Raw genomic sequence first — 14765 nt, forward strand, 5'->3', positions numbered from 1 at the left:
TAAATTCTAATCACTTATTAGATTCAAATCTCTCCTTATCTCCCCACAAGCAGGTGAAAATTGTGATGCTAGCAGTAAGGAAGGTGTGGACTTCTCTTAACTGTACCATTCTTCTTCCCTTTGGTGATAGTTTGTGTGTTGTGGAGGAGAAAGGAAGGAGAGGGAAAAGACAGCTGACTACTTAACTTCAGTAGTGATCATTTGTAGTCACTGTCTGCTTAAGGGTCATTGTCTATTTGGCTAATGCTAAGGGCTGTTCCAGTTCATTGTCTTTGGGGAAGCAGAAGTTCTCTAGAGATGGCTGGTGTGAGACTCATTTCCAAATAGATCCTTGGGGCATTAATGGACTTTTCCAAGGGTCCAGACTTACCCTCTTATTCCTGATGCACCTCACCTGTTTCATCATGCCACATTCTTCTGAGGTGCATGCATCTTTGCCCCATCTGTGACAATCCCTGACAAGGCTATAGCCCACGACCGCATCTTCCTTCCCTTTCTTGTGCCCAACTCTGGCACTTTGAGCACATTCAGGAACCATTTCTCATACTTCCTAGCAGCCATGGATTTAAGGAGGTAGTCCTGGCACACACTGTGGCTGGTTGTCCCCTATTTGGCTCAGGTCATATTGTCTGCTAAGTAAGCAACCAATTCAAAGCTGAAATAACCATCTCGCTTCCAAGGATTAGGAGTATTTCTCTGGGAGTTTTCTTCCCTTTACCTGAGGTAAAACAAACAAAACAAAACAAAATGAACAACCATTTCCTATCCTCCCCTCACTTTCTATCCTTTAAACCTTTTATTATCAAATGACTGGGATGGGCAGGGTTGTTGGGCGGGGTCCTTTTGGTGAACTAGCTCTCATCAGGTCTTGTTGAAAGGTTCTGGCCCAAATCAGTGATCCTCTAAAGGTATAAACTGGGTCTCTCAGAGCCTTTTATTTTCAGCTTTGGTTATTAGCCATTCATTTATATATTTTTAAAAAATAAGATTCTTGTTAGTCTCATATATTGCATATAAATTATTAAGATCTCTGTGGGACAACTCATGGCTTGGAAGAAAAAATATTGTTAAAATATGCATACTACCAAAAGTAATCTACAGATTTAATGCAATGCCTATCAAAATGCTGATAGCATTTTTTACAGAACTAGGACAAATAATCCTAAAATTTGTATGGAACCACAAGAGGCCCCAAATAGCCAAAGCAATCTTGAAAAAGAACAAAACTGGAGGTATCACAATCCCAGATTTCAAGACATACTACAAAGCAGTAGTAATCAAAACAATATGGTACTGGCATAAAAATAGACACACAGATCAATGAAACAGAAAAGAAAACCCAAAAATAAACCCGCAATTATATGGTCAAAGCAGGAAAGAATATCCAGCTGGAAAAAGATAGTCTCTTCAACAAATGATGTTGGGAAAACTGGACAGCAACATGCCAAAGAATGAAATTGGACCACTTTCTTATACCATACACAAAAATGAACTCAAAATGGATTAAAGGCCTAAATATGAGACCTGAAACCATAAAAATCCTAGAAAAGAGCACAAGTAGTAATTTCTCTGATACTGACCATAGCAACATTTTTTTCCCCAAATATGTCTCCTGGGTCAAGGGAAACAAAGAAAAAATAAACTGTTGGGACTACATCATAATAAAAAGCTTCTTCACAGCGAAGGAAACAACAAAATGCAAAAGTGACCTACTGAATGGAAGAAGATCTTTGCAAATGACATATCCGATAAAGGGTTAGTATCCAGAAGATATAAAGAACTTAACTCCACACCAAAAACAGACAAACAAAAAAACCCAGAAATAATCCAATTAAAAAATGGACAAAAGACATGAACAGACATTTCTCCAAAAAAATACATACCGATGCCCAACAGACACATGGAAATATGATCAACATCACTCATCATCAGGGAAATGCACATCAAAACCACAATAAGATATTACCATTCTTGTCAGAATGGCTAAAATTTAAAAAATAAGAAGCAACAAGTGTAGGCAAGGATGTGGAGAAAAAGGAACCCTCTTACACTGTTGGTGGGAATGCAGACTGCTGTAGTCACTCTGGAAAACAGTCTGGAGGTTCCTCAAGAAGTTAAAAATAGAACTACCTTATGATACAGCAATCACACTACTGGGTATTTACCCAAAAAATATGAAAACAGTAATTCAAAGGGATAGATGCACCCTGATGTTTACAGCAGCATTATTTACAATAGCCAAGTTATGAAAGAAGCCCGTGTCCGTTGACTGATGAGTGGATAAAGATGTGGTATGTGTGTGTGTGTGTGTATGTATGTATGTATATGTGTGTGTGTGTGTATATGTATGTGTACTATATATATATAGTGTATGTGTATATATATAATATTCCATATACATATGGAATATTATTCAGCCATAAGAAAGAATGAGATCTTGCCATTTGCGACAACATGGTTGGATCTAGAGGGCATAATGTAAAGTGAAATAAGTCAATCAGAGTCAATCAGAGAAAGGCAAACACCATATGATTTTACTCATATGTGGAATTTAGAAAACAAAACAAATGAACAACAACAAAAAAGAAACTGAAAAACCAACTTTTAACTACAGAGAACAAAGTGATGGATGGCAGAGGGGAGGAGGGGGTTGGGTGAAGTAGGTGATGGGGATGAAGAGTACAGTGAGTAGTGTCGTAGTTTTGTTGAAGCACTGTATTATATACCTCAAACTAATATAATGTTAAATGTTAATTACACTGGAACTTAAAATTTTTTTAAATAAATAAGAATCTGCTTTAGGGGCACCTGGGTGGCTCAGATGGTTAAGCATCTGCCTTCGGCTCAGGTAATGATCCCAGGGTCCTGGGATGGAGCCCCACATTGGGCTCCCTGCTCAGCGGGGAGTCTGCTTCTCCCCCTCCCCTTGCTTCTCTCCCTGCTCATGCTTTCTCTCTCTCTCTCTGTATCTCTGTGTCTCAAATGAATAAATAAAAATATCTTTAAAAAAAAAGAATCTGCTTTAAAAAATCTCTATGGGACAAAATTAAACTTCCACCTACTTTGACAAGTAAATTTAACTTACGGAAATTACACTATAAACTTGTAAATATGAATAATAAGTATTTATTATAGTTTGTTTATAATAGCAAAAGATCAGAAACCAAAACATGGTTAAATAAATTATAATATATTCACATAATGGAATAAAGGCCAAACATTATTTTAAATGTTTTAAATATTTCCGTGTTTCAATTATCTGTAAACGTTTCAGTGATTCACTTTCGTGCAACTACTCATTGAACATTTACTTTGTAGTTAGTGCTGTGCTATTCCAGGCTATCTTAAAGAACAAGGGAGAGCTTTATACATATTGAAATGGAATGATCTATGCAGTTTTAGGTGAAAAGATAAAGGTGAGTTTAAGGATAGTTAGAACGTATGCCCCTATATGTGGAAAAAATATGTATGTTCATAGATGTTAATACATGGGTATATATTAAGACGTTGGTGTTATTATCCCTATTTTACAAATAAGAAACCAGACTTGAGAATATGGCAAAATCTGATCAGAGAACGAGTAGGGGTATAACTATGATTTGAATTTAAAATTATCTGACCCCAAATCACAGGGACTTTCCAATACAGCATGTTAACCCTAGACTAACCTTTACCAGGAGAGAATGGACTACACCTTTTTACACCATCAGTAGACCTTGCAAATATACATTATAGATATTGCAGCATATAGATATAGGTATTGCAGCACTGTGTTCATAGGTTGGTCTCTCCTGGCCTACTTGGGGCTTCATGAAAGCAGATGTTCTACAGAGCCATCTTTGTGGCCCCAGTGCTTTGGTAGGGCACATTGTAGAAAAGCTCTTTTAGGCATGAAAGACAATAACACACCTTTGTACATAAGCAATGAATAGAGCTCAATTGGGCCTAATAAGGCAATGGCAAGTTCTTCTAACCATACTACTACTAACAGGGTGTCTTATGATATGTGAGCACCATATGAAATTTTAGCTCAGTGGGCTAAATATGATTATACCAAAGCCTCAAACCTGCAGAGCAAATTTAATTTAATGAACATTTATCAATACCTATTATGTGCTATTAACGAAAAGAACCATTCATTTCCATGAACTCACTTTCAAGTCCCTTATGCAGAAAATGTACATGTCTATTATTAAAGTAGCCTGGAAGTTTGAGCCAGTAAATGTCTACTTATTTGCAGGTCGCCCCTCCAAAGATTCAGTGGGTCAGATATCTGTTCATGTGGACATCACCGCTACCCCAGGAACTGGAGAGCATAAAGTCACTGTAAAAGGTATATATCGAGTCCGGATAGACCAAACAGCCTAGTGGACTTTAACCTTTGCAATAATATAAACAAATGTAATTTTTTCTTAGCTCTGTTTTTAAAAATATTTAATGATTTTAGTGCATGCTCATAATTTTTTCATGAAACCAGAACTTTTGATCTAAAGCTGAAAAAAATCAATGGTACAGGTATTTAGCCTATATTATCTGAAGTATCTAAATGGTTTAAATACATTGGAGATTACATTTCAAACCAGTATACATTGAACATTTTCTCTTGTTGATGCTAGGATATACATTGCACATTAGGGCTATGGTTGGCTCCATAACTAGTCAAATTTTATATGTTAGGTCAGTATGTTCTTAGTATTCACATTATCTACCTATTTTCTTCTTTTTCGATGTGATTTGCAACAACGGGCTTGATTTTTTTAATGATTAGTTCAATCTATTGGTTTTAGATTGCAAAAATATAATCTGAATGCTGGGGTCATTTCAAAGGTGAAATTTAATGGTTAATTTTGCTCAATAGAACCATATTCTAGGGGCGCCTGGGTGGCTCAGTCAGTTAAGAGGCTGCCTTCGGCTCAGGTCATGATCCCAGGGTCCTGGGATTGAGCCCCGCATCGGGCTCCCTGCTCAGCGGAGAGCCTGCTTCTCCCTCTCCCTCTGTCTGCCATTCTGCCTACTTGTGCTATCTCTGTTAAATAAATAAATAAAAATCTTTTTGTTTTAAAAAAAGAACCATATTCTACTTTATATTATTATAGACTTAGTCACAATATCCACCTCATTAAAAACCATGGCCTTCTGACACATTTTAAAATTGTATTACCTGATGTATGTTTGCATTATAAAAGTAACACAGTTATAGTCTATAATAGATTATGTACAGTGTTGGTAAGTGGGCATGCCTACACTTGCCAGTGTCTTTAAATATTTTTCAAAAATATTTTGACACTACAGATCAAATGCCCAAAGTTCTGTGAACTTTTACAATAACTACTTTAATTATAATATATATATTTTAACATTTTCAAAGGATGACGAAAGTAGACATATAAGAATGTACATTTAAGAATTATTTATGATGCCTGAAGTTAGGAAACAGCCATACCATTTAAGAATAAGTTATTGGTTAAACATAGGATATAATATCCATCTAGTAGAATATTTGCAATTGGAAAACATATAATGAATTAGAAAGATATCCATGATAGACTTTAAAAAATATAACTTGTAAGGAGACGAACCATGAGAGACTATGGACTCTGAGAGACAAACTGAGGGGTCTAGAGGGGAGGGGGGTGGGGGGATGGGTTAGCCTGGTGATGGGTATTAAAGAGGGCACGTTCTGCATGGAGCACTGGGTGTTATACGCCAACAATGAATCATGGAACACTACATCCAAAACTAATGATGTAATGTATGGTGATTAACATAACATAATAAAAAAGAAAGGAGATCTCATACATAAAAAAATAAATTAATTAAATAACTCTAAGGACCAAAGGGGAAGATAAGATTCCATACATTTGTTTGCTAACATTTTTCATTCCTTTCCCTCTGTGGTTTTTAGTGATTGCTATTAATGACCTAAACTGGCAGACCACTGCAATGTTCCGGCCCTTTGTGGAAGTTTGTATACTGGGACCTAACCTTGGAGACAAGAAGAGAAAACAAGGCACCAAGACAAAAAGCAACACATGGTCACCAAAGTACAATGAAACATTTCAATTGTAAGTCAGGACCCGACTCACCTATTCAACCAGGCAATAGTCATTATACAGCTTAAACTTACTGAGAGGTTCAGGGTGGGAATGGCACTGGGCTTTGCGAAAGAAAGCAAAGCCTATAGGCTGATGTATTCCTGTTCACCCCTGATCCCAGCAAATTAAGACAGCTATGTTTTTAGTTCCCTTCCATTGCTCAATAGATGTTCAGTGCCTACCATGCATCAAGCACTGTTGTAGGAATTTGGTATGAATAACAGAAGGTCTCTGCTGTAATAGAAGTTACTTTCTAGAAATGAGTAACATCATTGATGAGAAAGATCAAAATCACAAATAAGCAAAAATTAATCATAGGGTAGTACTATACAGAGAATTAAAACAGGCTGATGTAATAGATTGGTTGATTGGCTGTTCAGAAAAGCCTCTCTGAGCACATGACTTTTAAATCGAAACCTGAGGGGAAAAAGAAGAACCAGGCATGCAAGCAAGACGGTGGAGAGCATCTCAGGCCAAGCAAAATGGCTAGCGCAGAGACTAAGGCAGGAGCACACTTGGCATATTTAAGAAACAGTATACAGTGGGCAAGGGAGTTTGAAGAAGTGGCCAGAGCATGGTACAGAGTAAAGGTGCACAGGACTTTGCTGTCAGGGTAAAGGAGACTAGGTAACATTCTAAGTTCAATCGGAGGCCTTGAAGAATTTTCAGATAAGAACATGAATGATCTGATTTATATCTTTAAATGATTATTCTGTTTGCTATATTAAAAAAAATGATGGGAAAACAAGAGCAAACATGTGGTGCCTGGGTGGCTCAGTTGTTAAGCGTCTGCCTTTGGCTCGGGCCATGATCCCAAGGTCCTGGGATCGAGCCCCACATCGGGCTCCCTGCTCCACGGGAAGCCTGCTTCTCCCTCTCCCACTCCCCCTGCTTGTGTTCCCGCTCTCACTGTGTCTCCCTCTCTCTCTGTCAAATAAATAAAATCTTAAAAAAAAAAAAAGAGCAAACATGGAAAGATGAGTTAGAAGGCTATTGCAGTTAGTCCAGGCAAGAGAGAATACTGACTCACAGATGGTAGTAGCGAAATGGAAGTAAGCAGTAGAGAGATGGAAAGAAGTGGAAAGATTCTGGTTATGTACTGGAAGTAGATTCTCTAGAACTTGCAGTCAACAGGAGGTAGCACATGAAAGAGTATATAAGTTAGGTTTCTGAAAATAATTTAGGATATTTCATCAAGACAACCTATTTACAAAGGAATTTACTAGGATGTGAGAATCGAAGGACTATAAGCAATAGTGACGTAAACTGGGGCTACTAGTGGTCAAGCTTTTACCCCTACTATGCATGTAGGAGAGGAAGATTAGTTACTAAAACTGGGGGAAAAACAACTTCATGTGTCATCAGCCACCTTAAAAAGAGCAGTGGCCTTGCCATGGAGGCAAACAGTACCCTAGAGGAAGCATCACACACAAGGGGCCAGGGAAATAGACTCTGACCTCATCCTCATCATTACTTCTGATTTCCTGAAGGGGCTCCCTCTTGGCCCAAACCACCTGGAAGCCACAGTATGAAGAAACTCTACTGCTCCAGTCCTTACAGGTCAGCATTCTATTGCAAAGTACAAGGAAAAGGATGCAAAGTATATCCAGTTGAGGCAAATGAAAGTTATCTGGCACCAAATGAAATCAAAGATGACCTCTAGGTTTTGGGCTAAGCAATTGGGTAGAGAGTGATTTCCTGAGATGGGAGAGTTGGGACAAGAGATGAGGAGATCAAAGATTGTTTTAAACATAATAATTTGGAGATGCCTAAGGTACATTCCAGAAGGGATATCCAATGTATAGTTGGACCTAACTTGAGAATTATCTGCATATAGATATAATTGCATAAATCTAGATGAGCTGACTCAGGGATGAAGACAGGAGGACCCAGGACCAAGCCTTTGGGGTTTACACATGCACACACACTTAGCTTATAAAAACAGTTTCTCACTGGCTTGGTTCTTTGCTTGTCTCACATTCTTAGTTTCCCGGAGACTTTTCAGCACACTAAGTTCTGAATATTAAACTCTATCACCACTCATTAAAACTTAACCATCCTACCACAGCTCTTAAAATGGCTGTAATAGATTAATCATATTCATAATCCCTGCTAATAAACCAGCTCACAAGATTCCACGTATCTACTCCTCTAAATGACACACAAAAAATGTGATCCAGTTAAAATGTCTTCTAAAAGTTTCTAGGAATTACTTGACTCATGCAAAATTGAGATATAACACTGTGAGGTACTAAAACCATGCACGATTCTGGGAAAAGGCAGCATTTTGATGCATCTTAATTCACGAGAAGATCTGGCTCCTATCGGATTTTGCTCTCCTGTTCTTACCCATCAGGCTTCCATTTTCTCTCACTTTATTTCAGGTTGTCTCTAAAATAAGTGCACACTTCAGTTATCGGTGTTGCTCAGAAACAAAAGTTTGACTCTGCAAAATGATCTAAAAAAGTCACTTAGAAAAGGAAGGGATTTGGAAGCTCATACTGCTGAGGAACAGATGTGCATTCATTAGAAAGTCAAGGAGATCTGAGGATGAAGTAAAATAAGGGGCAGGGGAGGATTATTCTCAGTGTATTACCTCTCAGCCTTCTTCATTACGCTCAGTTCTGCACTGCCAAGTTGGTATTAGTCGAGACCATCCTCAGACCCATACTTGACAGGTGTCTAACTGTCGCCATCGGAAAGAACTGGCATTGAAGCACCACGCTCTGCTAGAACTGATTTACTCTGGAGATTTGTATCTAATTTGGCATCTTGTGAATAGTCTTGTTGTCTTTGTTAGCTTGATAGTCTGTATTGTGTATTCCCCCGAGAAAAGGCTCCTAGATATAAGAGCCTATCCAGGATTCTGAGATAAAGAAAAGAGAATGTAATAATTGATATTGAAATGGCATAGAAATTCTGGCAAGAACTACTACCCCTTTTCCTTGGTCTAGCGCCCACGATCCCTACCAACCCCATCCTACTCCTATATCAGTAGGAAGACCACACCTCCAAGAATTAAGTATAAGGTATTTTAATTAATGTTTCTGTTAATATGCTTAATATCAAGAGAGTAAAGCATACTCAGATTGATGTCCTATTTTTTTTAAGATTTTATTTATTATTTATTTGACAGAGACACAGCGAGAGAGGGAACACAAGCAGGGGGAGCGGGAGAGGGAGAAGCAGGCTCCCCGCAGAGCTGGGAGCCCGATGCGGGGCTCGATCCCAGGACCCTGGGATCATGACCTGAGCCGAAGGCAGACGCTTAACCATCTGAGCCACCCAGGCGCCCCTGATGTCCTATTTCTATATAGGCAAAGAAGTTTTTAACTTAGATTGCTAAGCAATATCTATGTAAAAACAATCTAAAATGGAAATGATATTTGCATCAGAGTTAAAATACATGATACTCCATTTTGCCAAATTATATGCTGAGGAAGGGAGAAAACTTTTAACAGTATTTTAGAACCACATCGATCCCTAGGTGAAGTCAAGGTTTTGCTCAAAATTCTTATTTTTAATCCACACAGCATTCTGGGTAATGAAAACCGTCCCGGGGCCTATGAACTTCATCTCTCAGTTAAAGATTACTGCTTTGCCAGAGAAGATCGAATTATCGGAATGACGGTAATTCAACTACAGAACATAGCAGAAAAGGGAAGCTATGGGGCATGGTATCCCCTTCTGAAAAATGTCTCTATGGATGAAACTGGTTTGACTATCCTTAGAATACTCTCTCAGAGGACCAGTGATGACGTGGCTAAAGAATTTGTAAGACTGAAATCTGAAACGAGATCTGCTGAAGAGAGTGCTTGAAACAAATACTGCAAGATATCATCTTTGAGAATTCATAAACTCTGACTACTGCATGCATGTGCAAATACATGGGAATGTTTAGTTCACTACGTTTCAGTGTTTGCCAGTACTCAAGTACAATGTCTACAAAGTATGTGGAAAACCAATTCTGGTCTTTGGGAAATAAATGTTCCATGAAGTGCCAAAATTATGATGTAAAGTGAAATATCCAGAGTATCTTTTAAAATGTTTCATTTCATTACCAATTTCTCATCCTTTAAACATACTAAAAAAACAAGTCATTTTTTCAGTTTGTCCATTGTCTTTGTTCAATTCGCTTGTATTGCCCGTAGATCAGAAAGCATTTGTTACCAAATTCTGTTTTATTTAGACTTACCTCATTGTAGATGTCATACAAGTAACTTTTTCTATCATAACTAGAAATATAGTCACTTCTAGAAAGTGTTTGTAATTTTATAGTTGCAGATCTATTGTGATGATTTTTGCATACAAATTAAAATAGAAAAGGTGGGAAATATTTTATGCCGACCAGTTTCCAACCTTTCTGAAATATCACTGTGAAGAAATGCTATTAAAGCAAACTTATACAAAGCAATGCTAAATAGAGTTTGTTAACAATGTTTGATATATTGACAAAACTTTGTTCTTTAAAACTGCCAAGGTCACATCACATTTGTAAAAAAAAAAAAGGTAATACATTTACCATCTAGCATTATGTCTTGGCTTTACCAAATGTCATTCTTTAGAAAGTCATAGGATTAAGGGTCTAGAGATGCAATGGAGGGTTTGTTTCTTCAAATTACCTATAATAAATAACTATACTGTTAGTGTTTCACCTCTGACAGTTATGACTATCTCCTTATTTACTTAGCACTTTACTCAGTTAAATGCTTTTTTCTTTTAAAAAAATATTCGACGATTTATACTGAATGCAGCATTACTATATATTGCACTGGAGCAAAAAGACATGTCTTCATTTATTTAGTGAAAAATATAAACTAAGATCTGAAGAAACTGCTTATAATTTTGTAACATGTTATTTACAAGCCCAAAATGCATCAGATACAATAGGAAAACAACTTAATACAGCTTGGTACATTAAAATAGAACTAGATCGGATTTTGAATATGAAATAGTTTATGAATATTTGCATTTTCTGTATTTTTATGGTTTGGCTTTTTAGAGTCTGTATCTAAATACTTGGCTGTAAAACAGTACCTTGTAATTGTAACTTCTGGTCATAACTGTTAGTGGACAACATACACATGTAGAAACAAGAGCCTGTTACAGTGATTATGTTTTGTGAACAAGCTGGTCTGCTATGTTAAGGACAGAAATGACTGGTATCATGACTCTCAGAACCATTTTGCTACTGGGTGTGAAAACAGACCAGTGAGATCCACTAATTCATGTTAAATTGTTAGGCAATTGCTTTGTTAATGACTTCTCCAAATGCATAGTACAATGCTATCCTCCGGCATATGCATTAATAAATGGATGTATATTGAACACACACAACACTATTCTCTGCCTTTTTATTTCATTTATGCAGCATAAATTCATCCCTTAGGAATAAAAACCCCAGACTCTTTTTACTGGAGAGAACACTTTTCACATTATTTGGTTCTAATGTCTCATTAAAATTTGAGAAAATTTTTCCAGGTGTTGTGTTCATGGAAACAGCTACCTATTAAAAATAATGACACCAAACATAAGGAAGAACTAAGGTATCCACCTGTATATCTCTGAATATTGTTAAGCCCCCCAAGGAAAATGAACATTTAACATATGAACAAACAACATTCTTAAATAAAAACTTATGTTACAAAAGGTTTTATTATTTGATTGAATGATTAATTCTAGAATCATCTTACAATGATTTTACAGAACATCGACTTGAGCTCTTTAGGAGCACACTGTCATAAAGCATGATACACTTGAAGAAATGGCAGTGTGGGTTCACATTGATCACTTATGAGCTAAGTATTTTTTTCCAGTATTTAATTGAATCTATTCATTCTATCTCTTTTTTTATACAACAGCATACAATATATATATCAAATGCTAATGGTGGCATTGTGAATTGAGTCTATTTATTAATATCACAAAGTACAGGTAATAATTTCTAAATTCTGCAGGCTCTGTTGTTTCTCCCAAGACACAAGCATTTCTGTTATCTCCAAAAGAAAGCTTGTTGTGTTTACATACCCAAATTAGTAATCACAGCATCACTGTCAACTGTAGGACCCATTACAATGTGTGATAACTTATTTATCTTATTCTAGATAAGATGCACAAAGATGAAGCTCTGTTATTCATCTACAGATAAACCTCACATTAGAAGTTCTTAAAGAAACACATGAAGATCAAATTTGGCCAAAATGAAGTACTTAAAACCATAGTGGAGCCCTTACTAATTTAAAAGAACTCTGATGAATGATCATTTAAGTAATCAGATGTCCCCATCACAACCCGCTCTAATGCATCTATTTCTAGGATAATTTATATATTGAATTTCCCTTAAATGAGGCACATTTATAAATGACAATTCTAGCCTCGTGTTTTTCTTTTTTTTTCTTTTTTTTAATTTTTTATTGTTATGTTAATCACCATATATTACATCATTAGTTTTTGGTGCAGTGTTCCATGATTCATTGTTCATAACACCCAGTGCTCCATGCAGAACGTGCCCTCCTCAATACCCATCACCAGGCTAACCCATCCCCCTACCCCCCTCCCCTCTAGAACCCTCAGTTTGTTTTTCAGAATCCATCATCTCTCATGGTTTGTCTCCCCCTCTGACATACTCCCCTTTTCTTCCTCTCCTGTTATCTTCTTCTTTTTCTTTTTTCTTAAAATATGTTGCGTTATTTGTTTCAGAAGTACAGATCTGTGATTCAACAGTCTTGCACAATTCACAGCGCTCACCATAGCACATACCCTCCCCAATAGCCAAACTGTGGAAAGAGCCAAGATGCCCATCGACAGATGAATGGATAAAGAAGATGTGGTATATATACACAATGGAATATTATGCAGCCATCAAAAGGAATGAGATCTTGCCATTTGCAACGACATGGATGGAACTGGAGGGTGTTATGCTGAGTGAAATAAGTCAATCAGAGAAAGACATGTATCACATGACCTCACTGATATGAGGTGATAGACATAGCCTCGTGTTTTTCATTTGGCTTTTTTGGAAAAAAAAATGTTTGAAGCGAGCTTTACTGTCAAAGGTACGACTGCACTACCTTTTTTGTGAATAGAATAGCTTCAATCTTTATACTTCAATAAAAATAATCCTTTATACAGGAGTCAGAAACTATCCGTGGGTGGATGTCTGATTTGTCTGATTCCCCCATTACCACTTGCAGAATTCTTGGACACACAGGGAGGGGACTGCTTTCCCTGGCACTACCTGTGCTTATATTCACTCCAGTCCTTTGTTTGAAGCAGTGGGCTCTTACTCCCTGATTTCCAGCCCCCCACAGATTGCTGGTCTCTCCGGTTGAGTCGTCTGGTGTTTGTTTGTTTTTTTAATCCAAACCTAGGATATATCACTTAAGGGAGGATAAATTCCAATTTATGAATATCACATTAGATAGATTTTAAACTATTCTTTTTTTCCACATCATGACAGCTATGAAATCAGGATACATTTTATAAACATTGGCGCATTATAGGTTGACGTTTCTTTCAATAATATATAAAAAATAGGTCATATTGCAATGAATAACTTCTTAGAAATAGTATATTTACAAAGGTTTATATACGTAGGAAAAGAAAGTGATGATTATTTAACACATCATATATTTTTTAAATTGCATATACTCTGTGGCTATACATTTGTGTTTTGACAGATTCATAGAATCGTGTTTGTTGAATATTTTTGCACTTACATTCAGGAGCTATAATAGCTCCTAGTTATCTTTTCTTGCTATGTTTATGTCTTGTTTTGGTATCAGGATATTTATAGCCTCCTAAAATGAACTAGGAATGGTTTCCTCCATTTCTACTTTCTGGAAGAGATTATATAGAAATGATCTAAATGCTCCCTTAAAATTTGGTACGGTTCAACACTGAAAACACGTTGGACCTAGATTTCTTCTTTATTGAGAGGTTTGAAACACCAAATTCAACTACCTTAATGAATATAAAACTATTAAAGGTGTCTATTTCTCCTTGAGTTTAAATTTATTTGTGTCTTTTAAGGAACTGCTCCCTTTCACTTACTTGATCAAATTTATGAACATAAAGCTTCTGTAGTATTCTTTAATTATCCTTTAATACCTATAGGATCTATACTGATTTTCCCTTAATTTTTATATTGGTATTTTAGATCTTGTCTTTTTATTTTGTTCAATCTAAGGACTTCACCTATTTCATTCATCTTTTAAAAGAACAAGCTTTGATTTCATTTTTTTTTCTGCTTTGAATTTCAATGTCTTCTGTTTATTATTTTCTTACATCTGCTTGATGAGGTCTTTTCTACTTCTAATTCGTTAAAGTGGGACCTTAGATTATTGATTTGATAGCCTTTGTCTTTTAAAATTTAAGCACTGATACAAATTTTCTTCTAGGCACTGCTTTAGCTTTATTTCACAAATTTTCATATGTTGTATTTTATTTTTATTAAGTTAAAAATATTTTCTAATTTCCCCTATGGCTTCTTCTTTGATCCATGGGTTACATAATGTCTTATTAAATTCCCAAATACTTGGGAAATTTTTCAATTATTCTTCTGTTACTCATTCTAGTTTGATTCCATTTAGTAAAAAATATATACTTTTATGATTTCACTTTTTTAAAATTTAGTATGATTTATTTCATGACCCAAGATATGCATGGTGA

General features: G+C 36.4%; 1 protein-coding gene across 3 annotated transcripts in view; it reads left to right on the top strand.

Annotated features, from left to right (window-relative positions):
- UNC13C (unc-13 homolog C) overlaps positions 1 to 11423 on the top strand; it is a 651156-nt gene extending 639733 nt beyond the window's left edge. For all 3 annotated transcript variants that reach the window (XM_073877030.1, XM_073877032.1, XM_073877031.1), the window contains 3 exons: positions 4241 to 4333; positions 5906 to 6065; positions 9629 to 11423. In XM_073877030.1, the coding sequence (XP_073733131.1) occupies positions 4241 to 4333; positions 5906 to 6065; positions 9629 to 9914 (539 nt within the window). In that variant the 3' untranslated portion in view covers positions 9915 to 11423. The remainder of the gene's footprint in view (positions 1 to 4240; positions 4334 to 5905; positions 6066 to 9628) is intronic.
- Positions 11424 to 14765: the final 3342 nt, after the last annotated feature.

Source organism: Callorhinus ursinus, unplaced genomic scaffold (assembly GCF_003265705.2).
Source record: "Callorhinus ursinus isolate GAN/ISIS: 27379988/994484 unplaced genomic scaffold, GSC_fseal_2.0 scaffold25, whole genome shotgun sequence".
NCBI classification, from domain to species: Eukaryota; Metazoa; Chordata; class Mammalia; order Carnivora; family Otariidae; genus Callorhinus; species Callorhinus ursinus.